At 36.1% G+C, this 19,861-nt stretch overlaps 1 protein-coding gene across 1 annotated transcript in view; it reads right to left on the bottom strand.

The window, feature by feature from the left end:
• Positions 1-265: 265 nt before the first annotated feature.
• Positions 266-19,861, bottom strand: part of LOC149924992 (uncharacterized) — a 28,218-nt gene continuing 8,622 nt past the window's right edge. The window contains exons 2-4 of the mRNA XM_090160181.1: positions 12,319-12,461; positions 2,651-2,817; positions 266-1,129 (exon numbers count right to left, since the gene is read on the bottom strand). Coding sequence (XP_090016307.1) covers positions 2,659-2,817; positions 12,319-12,461 — 302 coding nt within the window. The 3' untranslated portion in view covers positions 266-1,129; positions 2,651-2,658. The remainder of the gene's footprint in view (positions 1,130-2,650; positions 2,818-12,318; positions 12,462-19,861) is intronic.

Genomic DNA, 19,861 nt, shown 5'->3' on the forward strand with positions numbered 1-19,861 from the left:
CTACAGATTTGATTTCAATCATTTAATTATTATTTAATAATATTTATCTTCATATAGCCAAAGCTACAGATTTGAACTTAAGCAAATTTAATGATGATTTAATCATTTTTAATCTTCATATGTCAGCCAAAGCTACAGATTTGAATTTAAGCGGATGAAATCATGATTTAATCATTCGGTGGTGTCCATGTAATGGAGTAGGTGATCTGCCCCTCGGGTTTTACGAGATAACCTCTTAAGTTATACAAATAAATAAGATTTCAAATTTGGTACAAATGAGTGATACCTGTTTCAAACTTTATTGCGAATATATAGTTTTACAGAGACGAGTGATTTTTTTCCTTGTGTTAATTATATTTTTTCAATTTATTTTTCAATTTGTTTTAGAATTTATAAATGATGCGAACGACAACAATCAATACATATTGTAAATTTTCCATAATAATATCTATATTTAAATTTAATCCTTCTTATCAACAACGTAAATATTTCAAACAATCAAAAACGTAATAATAAACATCGTTTACTTTTGTTTTCCATTTCCAAATTGAGACGCATTATACCTAGTTAGAATATCGTGGTAATCGACCTTTCCGTTTTCTCATTTTTGGAATTTGGCGCTTTAGACAATTATACCCATAAGAAAGTGGTGGTAGGATGTTGGAAAAGGCGCAAACATTCTATCTATAGTTCTATACTTCTTAATGCTTTATTCAAACGTATATTTGAATAAAAATCTCGTTCTCACTTTCAGAGTAATATTTCTTCATTTAGGAATGTGTCGACTTTTTAGGTTTTTTTTTGTGAAACTTTTTTCCGTCGAAGTTTTCTGGAGAGATTAATTAGTATTTGGTTTCGGCGTAGAAACGGAGTGTCGGTCGATTACCGCGAGGAACTAAGCTAAGAAAATGAAAAGAGGGGGTTTCTCTGTCCGACGGACGAAATAATTTGTTCTTTCGCGCCTCTGTTCTTGAAAAATAGAGCTTCGGGAAAAGGTGTAATTTCTCCTCTGTCCCGGGCGGGGCTGACGGTCGTATTTACTTTTTGGAAGTGAAAGGAGAAAATTTTAATAAAAGATAGGACACGGATGATTTCAAAAAGGCCGGCTTTGACTTTCCATTAGATTTGTCTTCCGCGTCCGAGTGTCGCCAGGTAGAAAAAAGAAAAGAAAATGCTTTTAATTACTTTCATAAGTTATGAGATTTTTCGCATTTTTTTAATAGGATTGGAACCTAAAGCGAGTGGCGGCTCTAGTGTTACATGTCGTTATCGGCAGTGCATCTAACATAGTGTACGATTGGCTGATATTTACAAACGGGGTAAGCAAATTCAAGTTCTAGTAATTTATAATAAACATATTTTCATTTGAAATATGAAAACATACGCATCTACTTAATGTTTATCTAGACAGATTGCGGTGGATTAAGGAGCTGTTAAAGAGATATTAGACTAATTTTCTTCGTCAGTTAAATTGAGAATTCGTTTTAGTTTCTCGTCTTGTGACCAAGTTAAAATAATTCGTGATACACTGTTAAAAATGAAGGTTTTATTTTAGACCTCTAAAGTTATTAAAACTTTTTCCAATAGTTAAGACCATTCAAGGTATTGCCACAGAGCATATTTAAACCTTCCATTCTCCAAATGCAGTCCTTTTGTGGGGTATTTAAGCACTTAATTTACACTTTCTATCCAATCTACTTCATAATCAGTAAACTAAACTCTATTTTCAGACATTTATATGCCCTTATTTATTTAATTTTTTTAAATTATTTAATACGACTCGATTTGTTAACCATTAACATGACCAGATTAAGCAATAACCGAATGAGCGTCTCTGAAATCGTAGAATAAAGGGTGGTGGCAAAACGTAGAACATCACTTAAGTATTTCGGTATTTGATGTAGATATAACAAGAATTTTTCGGCGCCTTTATTAGGGTACGCATAATTTGACGCCTTAATCAGTATTCCCCATATTTAAAATCTGTAATCAAACTTTTAAAGACTTAACTTTTGTTAAATATTTCAAATTGTAGTAACGAAATGGGTCCATATAATACTTTTTTTCGTTTAAGGGAATCAAAGGTATTCAAAAGGACTAAAAGTAAGTGCATAGCTTTGTGTTATTTTAAAGAGAATATTCAAAAAGAGAATAACGTAGTTTTCAAATACTAGTAACGAAATGGGTCCATATAATATTTTTTTTTGTTTAAGGGAATTAAAGGTATTCAAAAGGACTAAAGGTAAGAGCATAGCTTTGTGTTATTTTAAAGATAATATTCAAAAAGGGAATAACGTAGTTTTCAAATACTAGTAACGAAATGGGTCCATATAATATTTTTCTTCGTTTAAGGGAATCAGAGCTATTCAAAAGGACTAAATGTAAGAGCATAGCTTTTTTATATCTTTACCACAAGAACTGGAAACGTTAAATGATTTGAAATAAATTAAAAGTCCAATTTTAGAAGTTTCATAAACCTTTATTTCTAACAGTGGTGGGTGATTCTTTACGGGGTCTTTTTTGGTGTAATACGGAAAAGTATCCAAAGGGTTTTCGTTGGTACCGCCACTTGCTTTATGGAGTTTGTTGGGATTTCGCTACTATTACGAGGTGGGAATTCACGTGGCTTCTACCAGGATGGATGGTATACCTCTGGAATCAGTGGTTCGCGGCTGATCGAGGGACAGAATCCTGGGAATTGTCCGGTACGATGACCTGTTCGGGTTCCACGATTGATCGTTTCTTGGTGTGGCGTTCGTACGGGAACTGAGCCGATGGCACGTACGATTCCCGGTCGTCGCTACCAAGGTCGAGAATCTGTCTCGAAAAAGATCAATTAAAAGATGGATTAAAAGATTGATTAAAAGATAGATTAAAAGATGGATTAAAAGATGGATTAAAGAGAGATTAAAAGATGGATTAAAAGATGGATTAAAATATAGATTAAAAGATGGATTAAAAGATGGATTAAAATATAGATTAAAAGATGGATTAATATATAGATTAAAAGATGGATTAAAAGATAGATTAAAAGATAGATTAAAAGATGGATTAAAATATAGATTAAGAGATGGATTAAAAGAGAGATTAAAAGATAGATTAATACAAAATTGGCATTCGAGCGGGTTTTCAAACAAGAAATACTCAGCGCGAAACAATGACTTTTATGGCTTAAGTCCACCATTCTTTTCTACTAATTAAGATGACTATCGAGAGACCCTAGACGCCATAATTAACCTAAGTAGACTTATAATTAGACGGAGTTGGGCTTTCTACACTTACAACTGAGAGAATCCAATTCAACTCGCCAAAGCTCTTCTGGTGATACGAGCGTATCTCCGTTACAAATGATATAAGGTTGAATTGTTATTTTTATAATGATAATATACAGAATCCTAAGTGCATGATACTGATCCCTTTAAATACACGTATAATCTTTTTAAATTCTACTAAAACTGTCCTTAAAATGTAGGGGCAAAATTTTTGTTCATCATCCTATTACGATATAGTTAACTTTTAAGCTGATTACATCGCTATTGTTTGCGTATTTTTACTTTGTTAACCTTTTACTATACAAGGAAAAAATCCCTCTTTATAAAAGCATTCAACACATCGTTATATTATATAATAAAAAAACCTTTTATAGTCTAAGTTAAAAGCTTTGGTTACGGGGTGAGGGGGGGCGGAGTGATTTGCATCGACCCCCTTTCACTTGATTAAAGCGAGATATTCCCGGGGGTATTATCTTCCCTTGGACCCTAATGGCTTTTACTGTAAGCATTTCTTAGTACCCAAACTCTTAAAGAGTGTCCTAGCTAAGACCCATTTAATCCTTTTAACTGCAGTCTTTAATGTAGCCTATAACGCCAGTGGTGTTGTTTCGTCCTAAAACACAATATACCCTTTGTTTACTCTCAATTTTAAACCGATTTAGGAGAAACTGGAATACTTTATTAAATATTGAAGGTAATCAATTGAATCTAAACGCGTAACTTTGCTAACTCTCGCCCTTACTTATTTAATAAGGTTAAATTAGAACTTTCGCTATTAAATGTCAATTATTTGTTTTATATACACTATGGCCTAATCGAAATTTCCAAATTAGTTTATGGTCTCTTTTAGGAACGTTTCTCTTTAACTATTGCATTAGCAAGATTGACCCTTTTAAGGCTTTTGGTCCGAATCTGTTGGATGCTCTGTTGCCTTCCAAACAGCACCAATCGATAAACTCCTCTGACGGCGATATATTAAATAGAGAGTTACACTTTGTTGCTCCGTTGTAAATTACATTTCTAAATAGTTTACCAATGGATCCATTCGTAACAATTTTGGTCAATAAAATGTTTTTAAAGTTACTCGGTACTCTATATAGTGGAAAATATTAGCCACACTCAAATTATTATCATTTCTTAATGTATTTTCAATAAAAATTTTCTAGTGCCTGACTGTTGTAGTAGGATAGCTATTTTAAAAATTGGGTCTGAGTTTCGCGCTTTTTTGTTTGCTCAAAGACCTATCGGTACGAGCTATTAGTAAGTTTTTAAATTTCTTCAAATTTGTTTAAGGTTTAGCTTTATTATCCCTTTTCTTAATGGACTAATCTACTTATTCGCTAATTTTTTCATCCTTTACAATGCAGTCCATAGGTGGTTCCTTTTAACTTAACTTAGCTATTTTTAAAGACATTTTTAAACATTTGTTGTGATCAGTCTTCTGTTAGAAATAAATAACAAAAATTAATCTCGAACGAAATTCATTTTGTAGTTCTTTAAGTAGGTTTAAAACGAGGTTTCAAAGTGAAACGTTGAATACATTTTAGTCTCAAATCTGCGTACTAGAATGTTATTATAATATAAATTATATAGGCCTAATAATAACTGCCGTTGCTTTTATTTAATTGCTCCTACCTCGCTACTACTAAATTGAAGTTTTCTGTGAAGGTATATTTAGGTTATTTTACTAACTAATTTAATACCGGGATTAACATCAGTCTGTTATGTTGGGAAAAGCCTTCCGTAAACATTTTGCACGCGAAGAATAGGAAGCAACATACTTTTGGAAAAATATTATAGGGTTATGTTCCCAAGCGTCTAACGCACTTCAAAAGCAGAGCGTTCTCTTTATCGGGATGGGGCTTACCTTCTAAACATTTTGGTTAGTTGCAAAAGATTTTTTGAAACAGATCAGTTTTTTTAAGAGTTGGCAAACTAATTTTTCTCCCAATCCCCTTTCTTTAACCATTCTCATCAACACTAGTGACGTGCAGCGGCGAAATAACGTATCAAATGGCTCCATTTTTCGTCTGTTCGTACTATTAATTTTCAACACCTTGATAAAATTAAAATTAAATTAACTTCTAATAAGTTAATTTCAAAAAGCGGTCGAAGATGCACTTTACCGTCATCATTTAGTGACGTATGACGTCAGTTTAGGCTTCCCCTTTGTTGTAAAAAGTACCACACTAGTAACTTTTTATAGATAGATGGTAGTGTGATTATTGAATCAAATTATCAAAATGTTGTTAATCAAAATAGTTTCACCTTTTTGACGTCTGACGAATTCCCTAAGCCTTTGCTATTGTGGGAGTCAAACATCTGGTTTTTCAAAGGCTGAAATCGCGAGTTTTCGACGTTCACAACCTCAGATAAATTTTGCAAATCTGTCGTAGACGTACACGTATTTTCACGAGTTGCGTGAAAATGTTCAATATCTCTCTGATTTATTTTGGATTTTTGACATTATTCTCAAATGGGCGAAGTTTTCTTAAGTGTTTCGAGACGGTATTATAGTTTCATTTTGAGAAATCCGGGATTATCGCTGCCATAAATCAAAGCGGCCATTCTAAAAGTACGAATGTTCCGATCGTATATTTTTAGTCGCTCGTGACAGCCCTTCATCTTTTGGCCATCCCGCAGCGGCAGCCTTTTTCTAAAAGCTTCGAAGAAATTCACGCGCCCAGACCACCGCCACTAAAAAATAAAAGGTTGAAATAAATCTTCGCGCCTCAGTTACCCGAACCCTTCTGCCCGTGACACTAAATTGGAAGCTACAATTTCTCAGCCAGCGCTTCTTTTAGGCCTATTCACACGAGAACAGACAAGATGTTGGACAAACACAAATTCTGTTTAATTTATTACCGAAGCTTAGCTCAAAATATTTAAATTTAATAATTTTCGAACACATCTTTACGATTGAACATAACTAAGTTAAAATAATACCCTTTTCCACCATTATTAATGTCAATTAACAAATTTTTGTAGAAGTAGCGTAGCCTAGATTTTGGTTTGGGTTACATTGAATTATACGTTTTGGGAATCGAAAAATCCTTCGCTAACATTGAATACAATTGGTTTTTAACTTAACTAGTTTCTTAATTTTCAAAGTACAAATTTTTCGTTGATTTCGTTTTATTTTTTTGGATTTTATAACTGTTTTTGGCTCATACTTCCTTTAAGAATCTCTAGAGTGTACCAGGGCTGGACATAATGATATTTTTTTAGTACTTAGACTGACTAATGAGTCTACTATCTTAATATATTTTAGTAGTCACTGACTAGGGGGGGGGGTAGAAATGGGGTTATAATAACAAAAAGGACAGTCAACCTTTGGCTTTACCCGTCAGAATCAAAATAGGAATTTATTATCACTCGAGTTACATAACTTTCGCCATCACAATTTTTTTTAAATAAAATGGGATTGATGAAAGATGAATTTATGATACACCATATTCACCAATATTTATGAATATTTAGGTAAATTTTTCACTAGACAAATTAACTAGTGAGCCTCCAGATTTCGATTAATTTTGGTAGTCAGAGCAATTATTTTAGAAGTCAAATGCCGTGACTAGTGCCTTTCAGGGTTGGCAAGAACCAGCCAAACTGGATTAAACCAGCTTTAAAGGCCGACTACATAAATCTTCGGTTTACTCTGTCTTTCACTGGAAGTCGGCTGACTGCATCGCACACGTGTATTGCAGTCAGCCGACTTCCAGTGAAAGACAGAGTAAACCGAATATTTATGTAGTCGGCCTTTAACCACCGAAAAAATCCATGGTTAAAATGAATTAGAAATATAGAAAATTTAAATACTATTTATTTCAAATGTAAAATGCAGAATATAATATTCTGCATTTATTTCCAAAACTATTTCAACTAAAACTTAACTTTCACTTTCTGTCGTCTGCTACGTCGCCTCACGAAGTAATGAGGGCTAGATATAAGCAATTGGGGGATCTTCAAATTCATTTTGCACATGAAAATACGCCGCCATTGTTAGGGTATAAAAGCAGGTAAATAAGCCTACTTTACCTAACAATGTATAGGTACTGTCACGTGCAAAACGTAATTTTGAAATCGGTCAATTTGAGCAATTTCGAATGAGGGCTAGATATAAGCAATTGGAGTATTTTTTATTAGTGGTTTAAATTGTATTAAACCACCGGTTATAACTGGATTTTTTAATTAAAAAAAGCCTTTTTTTCCAACCCTGGTGACTTGTGTCCAACGGTATTTTAAAGAATGTCAGATTCCTTAAGGAGTATAACCTTTTCAGATATTTGGGGCAATAATAATAATTTCCTCCCCTCATTTTTCTAACCACGCGTTATACATAGTGTGAAATACAGTGGTTTTTGCGGAATTATCCCACTAAAAACAAACCCCGCTTTGATAGCGCTTTAATTTTCATATCTACTAGAACGCCTTTCGTGAATCTAAAACCACGTACCTCATTATTAAGAAATTATATTTCAATAAATATCCAAACTATAAAGAAAATAATGAATTTATAGCTCTGATATTGTTGTTTATATGTTAATTAAGGGTGCATTTAAAAAATAAACACTAAATATGAAACAATAAAGGTTTCAAGTGAGAAAACCACTTCAGGGCGGGCACGCTTCCTCTAATAGAAGAATTGGGTGTTTCTACTATCGTTCTAGAGTCTCTAGACTAGCACCATGAGCGAGAAAAGAGAGCAGCTATGGCTAGATATGCGAGCCGGTAAATTTACCGGGGGTCCGAATTGAAACGTAATAACTTAATTACTTTTAAATTTAAAATTGTAAAAAAAAATTTAGGCTGTTCTACACTTAAATATTAATTTTATAAGTTACAATACAAAATTAAAAGAGTTCAGCTTGAAATAGCGCGAAAGTAGACAATGGCCACTGTCGTCATCCCCCTTAAAGACTCCGAATTCCCGGCACTGTAATTCTACGTTCCAAACATTTAAATGTTTTTCTAATGGGTTATTTAGGAGGTTTCTCTAAGTTTAATGTAACCTAAGGCTATGGTAAAATTAAAATACTATTTTAATAATTATTGTGACATCAAACCATTATTTTGATTAAATAAAAAAGTTGATGGTAAATTTACCGTTTTTATTTTTACCGGTAAATTCCCTAGCTATGGCGCACCCTACCAAACAAGGAGGGTTCTACTCCCTTTAAGAATTACTCGAAATCTCAAATCCTGGTGGCTGTGGACGAAAACGAAATAAAGTTGAGGGAAAAATCTTGTCTCATGTGAATAAGCCTCTCTATTCGATTCGCTATCTTTCTTCGGTCGGTTTTACAAAAAGTAGGACAAATTTAGCTATATTTCTCTTTCTAGGGTTTTTCCGCCCCTTTCTTGATGGGAGTCCCTCCATTCCGTCCTCGTTGAATAGAAACTATGAATAGAAACTCTATCATCATACTTAAAACTAATCGAGCTGATTTTCGTGTCCGAAACAGTTCCGTGGCATCTTCGAGAATGTTTTTCCAAAAGTAATTTTTCCTTCCCCCGCTAGAGTGCTCTTTTACGTATAGGGGGTTCCTTTACGAGAACAGATTCACGTGGTAACTAATGTTCGGCTTTCATTAATATAAATCCCGGGATTTGGGTGTGTCTTTCTATCGGGAGGTTAAGCTTCCCCTTCAAACGCGAACGTGCGTGGAGATTCCGTTAGCTTGTAAAGTAGAAATTTAGACTATCCGTTAAAAAACTAAAAATGATTTTATTTAATTTTCGTTTAAATATTCGTAAAGGTATTTTTTTATATATCTTAATGTTTAAAGTATATACGCTAGACGTACACGCTAGCCTAAGAATGTTGAGCCTCGTTAACGAGCGAGGCTTAGTTTCATCCGTCCGTTCCATTAAAGAGAGATTTTACCATTAAATGCGGTAAATGGAAAAGTACCAAACTTTCTTTTCTCGACAAAGAAAGCTATCAGTTTTGGAATAGTCTATTTTTCTTTGCTTTTTACCGGTAGGGGTCGGCATTACGCGCCCTAGTATCGCTAAGTTTCGTATATTGTTAATTGCCAAGAATTCTTTATTACAGACCGTAAATGGGATTTTTAAATAAGGTGAATTCGTTGTTAAATTTGAAAATGGCTGAAGCTTAGATTCCTTTCTAGAAATAAATCCGAGGATTTTTTAAAACCAATTTTCCTGATTACCAAAGTGAAAAGAATGGATTTGCTAAGGTCTGGTATCATATTTTTATTTTAATCTCCTTTTTCTCCTTAGTCTCCAGGTTTTATGTTTGTGATGGTAAAATTGCCCTTTTAGAAATGTTCCCGAGTTAAAAGCTCTGGAAGGTCAAATGTTTTAAAAGCTACATCCCATTTCTATACATACGGGCTGCTTCGGCTTTAATAGACAAATTCCATTTCTAGGATATATTAAATATTAAAGCCTCACTTCGAGAAATATTTAATGTACCAGCTACTTATAACTCCTATGTATATTTTACCTGTTAACTTAAAAGCCTTTAAGAAATTTCTTGTAAGTTATAGAAAAATGGAAGCGAAAACAATAGGTGAACAGATTTTTAGATCTAAGCCATTAGAGGTTCATTTTTAATATTTTTTTTCAATACTAGATGTCGCCAGTTTAAACCTTTTGGCGATATGAATACATACTTAGTAATTTATCACAAAAACAACTTCTAACACTATTTTAAGCGATGTTTTGTGTTTTATGAGCAACTGGTAAACTTATGAATATTCTTCATGAAAGTAAATGAATAAATAATTATTATTTTTTACTGATTTTAGGTAATTTAGAATTCCTACGTTTCAGACTGTTAGCGCCATCTGGGTTGACGTCGTGTATTTAAAAATCATTATTTTCCCTTGAGAAATGGGTAGAAGTCTATTATTGGCCAACAAGAAAAAAATATAAATAATATTATTTCAATTTAATACAAGAATATTTGGATTAATTCGTATTCTTTACAAACATTAGCTTTTAGAAATAAATCTTGCGGGCGGCCTAAAGATTAATAAATCCGAGTTCTCATTTTTGCGAAGGGATCTTTACTTAAGAGGACATCAAGGCTTAGCATAAGTCTATCCTTAGCGACATCTCGCGGGGCTTGAATAAACAACGAACGGGAGTCGAGGTCTTTCCCCAAAATCAAACAATGAATAAATTAAATTGTTTAACTTGACTAAACCAAAACCGCGTCGCAATAACCGACGCGTGAAAAATGTTTCCAAAACAAGTTTCCGAGCTCCTCTGTTATAACCGCAATGTTATCCATTGTCATATTTTTGGCTTACATTGTCAAGTCCGCATTCGCGGCTGTCAATATTTAGTGTCGAGGATAGTAAAACTGGGAAATTATTACTGAGTAAATGAACTCGTTTCGGTAACGAGATCCCGGGTAAAAGTTATAGATTTGCTCCGTAACCGAGAATAAATGTATCAGAGTTATTCAACTTATAGGAGGTTAGATTACGACACTCGAGAACCTGAGTTTAGGAGGGGATTTTATTTTACTTTGTCAATACGCCATCTTTTTCAGATAAATAAAACATATTTATATTTATTTTATAAATATGTTTAGTAAATATATATTTAAAATTTTGACTATATCTACTCTAAGCAATTAACAAAGTTAATGAATAGGTTACCTAGATGGCGTTCCAGTTACAGGTCCGTATAGTGGAGGGGTCCCAGGGGATGCTCAGCGCCCCCAAATGAAAACTTGAGCATCCCCAACCCGACCGACCCAAAACAAAATCGATTCCTCAACTACCAACTAATAGCATATAACATCGGTTACCTGTTATTAATAAAATATTCTGTTTTCAACGAAGTCGAAATTCATAATTTAAAAAATAACAAAATAAAGCCAATTTCTTTATATTTACTAATTTGAGGAGTTGGAGTTAAAAATTACGATTTCTAGTATCAAGGCATTGGCACCCCCCAAAAAATTTGAGCGCCCCCGAGTTTCGGTGGCTGGTTACGGGCCAGTTCAAAAACTAAAATAGAGGGATTGGGGAAAGTGAGTTAGGCTTATCGGCACCATCCGATAGCTTCCGTAATTCAACCTCCTAAAGTTGACTAACCCTGGTTTAACAATTCGCATCGTACTCGCTAAGCCTCGGAGTTATTTTATTACGATGGCAGTAATGTGGAAGGCGGGAATCGGGTAAAGGCAGCGGTTCTTTTATTTACAGAGGCAGACCTCTTCAGTTCGAGTGGTTAAAGACAATTAGAATTGAGGCAATAAGAAATTCCTCCTCGAAAGAACCCGTATGTTAATGACCCTAGTTAATTAACGCGGTCCATTTTGACCTTTCGCGGTTACTCTCTCGTAAAATAAGGGAAGCGGGAAAGGAATATAAATTTTATTACCTCAAATACAATGCGAAAGGTAATAAAAATTCTGGAAATGTCGGAATTTAGAGAATTTTTCAAACTTTTTTGGGGGGGCTGATGGGAAATGAAACTTATATATTATTTTCACTTTCTCGGGTCAAAATATTAAGATTGTATAGCGTTTTTAACATATATAAAGGGCGGTAGGGTAAAGTAATTTTTGATAGTGGTAAATATGCCCTCATTTTTGAAGAATTTTTTACGCATAAAAATGAAAAAAAGGCATCTTTCTTCAATGTGTCAACTCCATTTTATTCTAACATCCCATTTTTTTTCTCTAACCAAAATAGCGTATATTCTCCACTCTATCTACCTTTTTTAGGGTCCCAAGATATCAACATTTCACGGAAGGCACCTTATTTTTTAAGAGTCGACTTATGTTTGCAATACATTTTAACTCAATATCACGGCCAAATCTTCCAAAGTGGAATCTTCGGTTGATATAAAGTCGCGTGGTTCCCGGGCGGATTCGAATTTTGGTCGAGCGGATGCCTCGGGCTCGAATTTGACAGGCGCCTAAGATTGAATTTGGTTATTTATCTGTATTATAGCGAATATAACGCTTCTATAGGAAGCCATATATGGTGGTGCGTATGTCGTGGGAATCGGTAGGAACGCGTCAACACGATTGGCTGACGATCATGACGTATCTTACCGCTCTGAGAATGTCTTTCATTTGTTCTTTCCTCGATTCGTCCGGTCGCGTTGGTAGGTAGCGTCCTTCCACGCCGCTCCAAGTACCGCAGTACACGATGACTACCAGAACGGTCAGGAAGGCGATGTTCGAAATGGTGGTCACTGTAAGAAATAGAGGCGGTTTCATTATTATCTTATGGTAAAATTGTCGGATGAATGCGTAACATATTTACGTCTTTACGCGTACGCTTTGACAAACTACTATATTTATTCTACCTTGGAGCAACAAACACAGACCCCCACACAAGGAGAACGCAACCAATCAAAAGTCGTGCATTTTCTTGTGTACAATTTGATAATCAAATCTTTTTTTTTCAGAGCATCTGAAAGTTTGTTGAGTCATGGACAGTAAATTAAGAGGACAGGTTTTCGATACCCTTCCACAGTGCATTTTATTTTTCCCCGCGTATCAATCAGCTCGAGAGACTCCGAGGGAGTCTTGCAAGGTCGTTTGTACCACATGATCTTAATATTTAAAAATGGCAATCTAATGCGGTTGATATTGTTACGTAATTTTTTGCGCTTTATATTTTAGTAATATTTAATTTTGGTTTTTTAATTCAATAAAAACTATCAACTGATATTTAGTATATCATATTTAATCTATAAAAACGTGAAAAAATACCTTTTGGCGTAAAAATGTACTTCGTGTTTATCTTTTTTCTTTTTTTCGAACAGTATCGTCCACTCTTAGCGATACTTGTTTTTTTTCAAATAACCTTGGACGACTCCCTTAGTGTGATTGGTTTACGGGGGCTTAAAACCAGGCGTTTTACCGATCCTCTAAAATCTACTATCTATGTTTCAACCACGGGAAGTGCGCAGCGCTTGCAATTAAGTCATTAAGAAAAAACAAGCCATTGGGTAATTGGGACTTTTCAATTTTAAAAACAGTAAAAAACTTTTTTAATATCGCTACCTTATTTCCAAAACCACGTAACTTTGTGGTTTTAAAAATAAGCTATATCCATAAAACTAGCTTTTAAAGGCCGACTACATAAATCTTCGGTTTACTCTGCCTTTCACTGGAAGTAGGCTTACTGCAATACACGTGTGGCATGCAGTCGGCCTACTTCCAGTGAAAGACAGAGTAAACCGAAGATTTATGTAGTCGGCCTTTAAGAAAAAGTAAATTATCGACATAACGAGATCGAGTTCTGTATAAGAGGCTCCGCTTTTCTGGGTGACTGAATCGCGCAGTTTGCAGATAGTCGACGAGAATTGATAGAAAAATGCCATCTTCTCGCTTATACGGGTTACTGTTTTTACCTCTCCGAGGGGACTTTGTACCCTAGGAGGGGTTATACAACCACCGTGTCTGTCTGTCTGTCTGTAGGTCTGTCTGTGGGTCTGTCTGTAGGTCTGTCTGTGGGTCTGTCTGTGGGTCTGTCTGTCAGGCCTGCGAACGCGTTCGCATTTTCGGGGCAAAGCGTAATCACTGCGTACCCAGTTTCTTAGAATCAGGGAAAAGGTTTTTCCAAAAGCGCCTTCTTTTTGTCATTGGGTGTAGTATAATTTTCTAATCGGCTGGGATTCGAACCCGAGCCATCTTGAACGACAGGTGAGCGTTCTACCGCAGAACAACGGATACAGTTACGCTTAACTGAAAATTAAAAACTCTTCCGAGGAGAGCTATATTTTGGCTTGCCAACTTGTTTTTCTCTATCTTGGGCGTTTCAATTCCACCTGTATTTACCTCTCGTATCCGGGCCGGCCGCGGGGTTAGGGATAGATAACGGCTCTTAAAAGACTCTCGGAATCTTTTCTGCAAGAATGCGTTCTCTTAAGATTGTCAACGGCTCCTTATTTTCGCGACGCTAAGGAACAGACGGGCGGGGACAGGGGGAAGGAAATCGACCTTTTTCGTGTCCCCAGATTGCTGGAATATCTGGGCGTCACTCCGTCCCGATCCGACCACGAGCCTCGGCTGCTGTCTCAAACGCCTCGCCGTCCCGGTACACTTACGAAACTAAGCGTTCTTAGGCTACTTTCCAAGTTGATACGTATACGTTACGGAATCGCGTGGCTAGATCGCGATTAGAAACTATGCCGGAAAGTTCCGCTTTTTGGGATCCTTTAAAGGAGGGAGGGAAGAAATAGTTTTTGGTAGGACCCGAGATTGATAGCTTCGGGTATACGTTCTCCGTTATGGGGCAAAGGATTCATCGCCTATTTTGCATTCGCCGACCCTTTTCTGTTGAATGTTTTATCCGAGTTTTTATCGTGGTCTCTTTATGGGATATTCGGTTTTCTATACGATATCCGACGTTGTTGAAAGGTTTCAGATCGATACGCGCTTGATATTTCTACGGATTATATTCGAACAAGGCTTATATATCGTGTAATCGCTCATAGCAAAAATTTATTACACTCTCTGATATGAGTCGCTCTATTTTGAATAACCTATTTTTCAGTGGCAGCGGAACTAGAGCTCGGTGGAACGGATAAATTAACCGCCAAAATTTCGATTATTCATAAAAATTTCGGTTAACTGTTTATTTATGGATATTATTCGCGGTTAATAAACGATTTAATATGCAAAAAATAACTTAATTTGGATAATTTTTGGTTATGGAAAAAACAAAGAAAACGGATATTTCTTACCCAAATCCCGCGAACTCTAAGCGGAACTGAAATAATTGCTGGGGTCAGGAATCCATATCTCTACTTGGAATGCTTATCCTGGCGTATCGCGTATGCTAAGATCACTCCGACGGCTTTGGCCCCGACTACGGGATAAAAAATCCCCTCTGCGCGCGCTCCCCTCTCACGTTGTTGTTTGTTTAATTAACATAGTGACGTCAAATAAACCGTCAGCCACATCGAGACGAAAATCTGCCGCGAGAAGCATTCCAGGTAGAGGTACAAAAGTTAAAATCTGGGGTACCCCACAGCGCTCCGAAAAAATTATGTATTTGTATGGCATATCTGCTAGGCATTTTCACAACAATAGAGCAGTGTTTAACAAATAGCGAGTCTAATTCAGTTCTTAATTAAATCAATTTCTTAATTTATATAATTATATGAATATATTATTATATTATGTATAGTATAATTATTATTTCTGAGGGATATGGAAAATTATAGACCAAAATGTGATTTATTAAATTTTTGAACGGGAAATTAGGCGGGTACAAATACTTTGATTGTACCCCTGTACCCCCTTATGCCGCCACCACTGCTGATACTAAGTGGTTTCTTTTCACCTGTTCTCGGACTAAAAGTGTACTCTTTTTACCCTAAAACGTTTTATTCGCCTGTTCCGGGGATGAGAATTACTCCGGCCCAGAAACTATTCGTATTAGGGCTACTCTTTTTACTCCTTCTGAAAAGGAGGTGTAAAGAAAATAAATCTGATTTTGTTGTCTGCTAGCCAGAATTTATCTGCTAAAAAGGCCAAAGGCATCCATTTTGTAAAAACGTTTTTACCCCAACTCAAACTATTCGCCACCACATAATCGGATTAAAATGACGTCATAGCCTACTCCGAAATCCTATTAAGAATTAAAGGGTTTGAATAGATAGATCAGGTATCAGAAAATCCGCCATTTACGCTCAGATATTATCAGATCAGTTGATATGGATAAATTGCAAACCAAATAGTATAAACCCGAAACTATTTTGAATTCGAAGTCAAGCAACAGATATAGAAGGCGAGTGGATTTCAGATGCCCCACAGTTATAAATTTGACAAATTCAGCGAGTGGGGTGTGTGGTTAGCACTTCCACCTCGCAGCGTCCTTAATGACTTTTGGGACGGACCGAGTGCCGAGTGTTATGGCAACCTCTCAACTTCCAATGGCAGGGTTTCCACCAATTGTTCACGGTATTCGTCTTAGTATCTATTTGCGATTTATTGGCGCCGGCCAGGAATCGAACCCGGGTCTGCTGCGTGCAAGAGATTTACTCTAACGTCAATTTTTTACGTATGAAAATTTAGAGGTCAAATCTTGTTTTAGCGCAGTCAGCAGATAAGATAGTTAAAGGGTAGAACCCGTTAGTTTTTTGTAATTTATTTCGTTTTTTCAGTCGTATATTTTTATCTATTGTGTGTTTAGCGTATTAGTTTTCAAGCGTAATAGTTCATTTATGTAGAAAATATCGAGCTGTATACATCGTGCTCTTATACTTATGTTGGTCTGGTTTTTAACTGGGTCGTCATTACTTCGTAATTTATTTTAATCGTTTTCTCGACTGATTAAGATGTTTAATGCAGTTCATCAATTGGGCTCGTTTGTTTTTATTTATAAAGAGCCCTAACTATTCCGTCTACGGTTATTTATTGATATGCGAGCTGTCGTTTAGTCAAGTGTCTTTCTATGCTTTGTGAATGGTAAGTTTTTCGCTTCTTGTTAATACATTTTTTATTGGTGTGGATATTTGGACATCTACGATTCCTAATGCAGTCATTGATTTCCTGGGTGTGCGAGTCATTATATGATATTGGAAATTGGACGGTATTGGTCTTTTTCATGCGGTATGTGTCACAACGTCAACAGGAAGTCTACGAGTCGTCCACTACCAGATGTCGAATATAGCTATTCTACGGTATCTTCATCAAGGGCGAGTGTGGAAATAACATGATCGTTAAAGATAAGATAATCAGCTAGGCTAGGCTAGGCCACATATTTTTTTATCGAAATATCCGTTTTGTAAACATTCTTTAGGGACATGTTTATTGAATAAATCCCCGTAATATTTCGTTTAAGAAACCAGCCGTCTAGGTGACCTCCGTAACGTATCCTTCATTCGTACAGAAAAAGGGAGGACGTAGGCGTTAAAGAATCGCCACTCAACGGCAAAGCGAATCCAATAACAAAAAGCCGATATAACTTATTGGCTATATTTCTGGTCCTCCAAACACAGGCGATTTCTGTTTCCTTTAATAAACGCGGGGCCAGAATTCTTTCTACGTTTCCGGCCGTAACCGGAAGAAGAGAGAGGGGGTCGTGAGGACCCATTCCGCCCCCGCGTGTCTACGGAAAAGGAAAGGAGATTCATGATGGCGACTGTAGTTTATTTCTGTTCCCCCCGCAGAAACGCGGCCGCTGATATATGGCGCGGTGTCCGATAAGTTTTTGGAGGGCGACCAGGAAGACCAGCAGGGTGGCTATCTCCGCGGCGCCCAACGCCTAATTTCTGAATTGATGTCCGACTGGGCCTTTTATTCGCGGGTTTTACGTTACCGCGCTCCAATGAAGAGCTTTGAGATAGCTTCTTCTGATTTTATTGTTTTAATGGCCTCAGTCGCGGCGGTGACTGGCTATTGTCCGCCGGAAATGACGCAAATTGTACCTGACTAGCACCCCGTAAAGGTGGCGTTACTGTTTCTTTCTTTTGTACTTCCGGATTGCCAGCTTTTATGGGTCACTGCGCGAGGTTTTAATTTAATTTTCGAACCCTTTCGAACCCTTTTCGAACCCTTTTCTTCGTGTTACATTTTTTTTTAATTTCGTTGTTTTAAAAATGATTATTCTTATTTTGAAAATTTGGGGAACATTTTATCTTTCGGTTATACGTTTTCTTAGCTGGATCAGTTTTTACGGTCGCATTCTTACGGACGAAATTTATTAAAAGTTTAACGTTATAAATGGGGAAAGTTTCAAAAAAATATTTATTTGAAAACTTGAATTTAAATATTACCAAGTGCTTAGCAAACCTGAAAGTACTTATGTTCCTTTAAAGTCCCTAATTTACGTAAAAATAGAGATTCGGTCCCTAAAGTACCCTATTTTTCAATAAGTCCGGGGAAAAGCACCATCGGTTTAAATATTTCGTATACTTCTTTCAGAAGGTAAAAGTCTAATTTTATTTTGCGCTTCTATTTCCAGGAATTTAGTTGAAATCCTTTCCTAAGTTCTTTCATTATTTTTCAGAATTCAGTGGGAGCCTATCCCTTGCGTGGATACTTCTTTTAAAGAATTAAATTTATTCAGTATGATGAAAACTAAGGTAACTTATTTATACTGTCGGGAGAATGATCCGAGGGTCTCATGGTTGAGTTTACTTCAATCTAGCGCTCGGGGTTCAGATATCAAATTTTCCGTTCATTTCTTTTACATTCATAACCGAAAATTTTACGAATAAAATCTTATTTGTTGCGTATAAAATCGTATAATAGTCGCGATTAATATTTATAAATAAACAGTTAAAGGGGAACTATCAAGCTTTAACCAGTTAGATAGCCCTATAGACCATTAAAAACTAAAATTTATGGTGAAAACCGCATCAAAAAATATTGAGTGGTTAATTTTTTATAAAATAAAGAAATTTCGGGAAATCGAAAAGCGCGAGACAGAAAAACAACGTAAAAGCGCGCGCTGCTGAAGACGCGAAAAATATGTTTTGCACGCGCGGCGCGTTCCAGTTATAAGAAACCTAAGCCTAAATTGCGCGATTTTAGAAATTAGGATAGTTCGCAAATCGCTCATACGGGGTTAGGGGCGCTGGCGGCACCCCCTAAGATGGCGGCGAAAATTCAAACCCAAACACCTGGCGCTATTTTTCGTTTCAACTTTTTGGGCCAAAAGCTATTTTTTCAAGACAAAAAAATGTACGTGTACGTCTTGTTAATCTTTTGATACGGAAATAAGGCCATATTTGGAAAAGCTTGGCCGTTCCCCTTTAATCGAATTTCTTATGATTAATTGAAATTTTGGAGGTTAATTTATCCGTTTCCCCGAGCTCTACTTCAATCAAGTTGGAAGACTTTAGTTTTAGGGAACCAATTAGATACAGGGCCAGTGTGACTTTTTTAGAGGGATGGAGCTCGCTTTTACAGCATGAGGGGAATTGGGAGCAACGTTAAAAATCATATCAACATAATAATTCTCCCGAAGTAGAAATAACTAAAATCTTGATAAGATTCTAAATATCCAGCATACCTGATCCCTTTTCAAACGAACTGTCACTACGAAGAAAATGCAACACGGAAAACGGCTCTACAGAATCCTTTTTATTTCAAAAGCTATTTTTCGTAATATCGCCCAAAATACTACAAAGGGATGCCGATGGGGTTGTGCGAGTACTTGACATCATCGAGTACCCGACATTTTTTCAGGTCGGGTACCCTAACTCGGAACTCGATTAAGAAAAATGCAATACTCGTCGATTTAAGTACGCGGAGCGTGTTGTTTTTATTTACTTCTGGATTACCCGAAAAAAACCTCGATCGAGTATCCGAAGGTTTTTCTTAACTAATCGACTACTCGAATAAGGAATTTTTTGGCTTAATCGAGTACTCGATTACCCGACTCGACGAAAATACTACCCTACTAGACTCAATTGCCTAGAACCACTACTCGCACTGCCCTAGATGCCAACTATATAAATTGACCCCATGCTTAAAATTTGAAGGATCGCGGACGCGCCTCCAAAATTTATCATTTTCATGGACACGTGTTCGCGTATTTAAAGGATTTCGAATCAGGAATTATAATTATAATTTTCACAACACTTGGTTTAGAAATTTAAATAATTTATTTACTTCCGCAACCTTTCAA

Source organism: Leiobunum rupestre, chromosome 10 (genome assembly GCF_980474605.1).
Source record: "Leiobunum rupestre chromosome 10, qqLeiRupe1.1.hap1, whole genome shotgun sequence".
Lineage (NCBI taxonomy): Eukaryota > Metazoa > Arthropoda > Arachnida > Opiliones > Sclerosomatidae > Leiobunum > Leiobunum rupestre.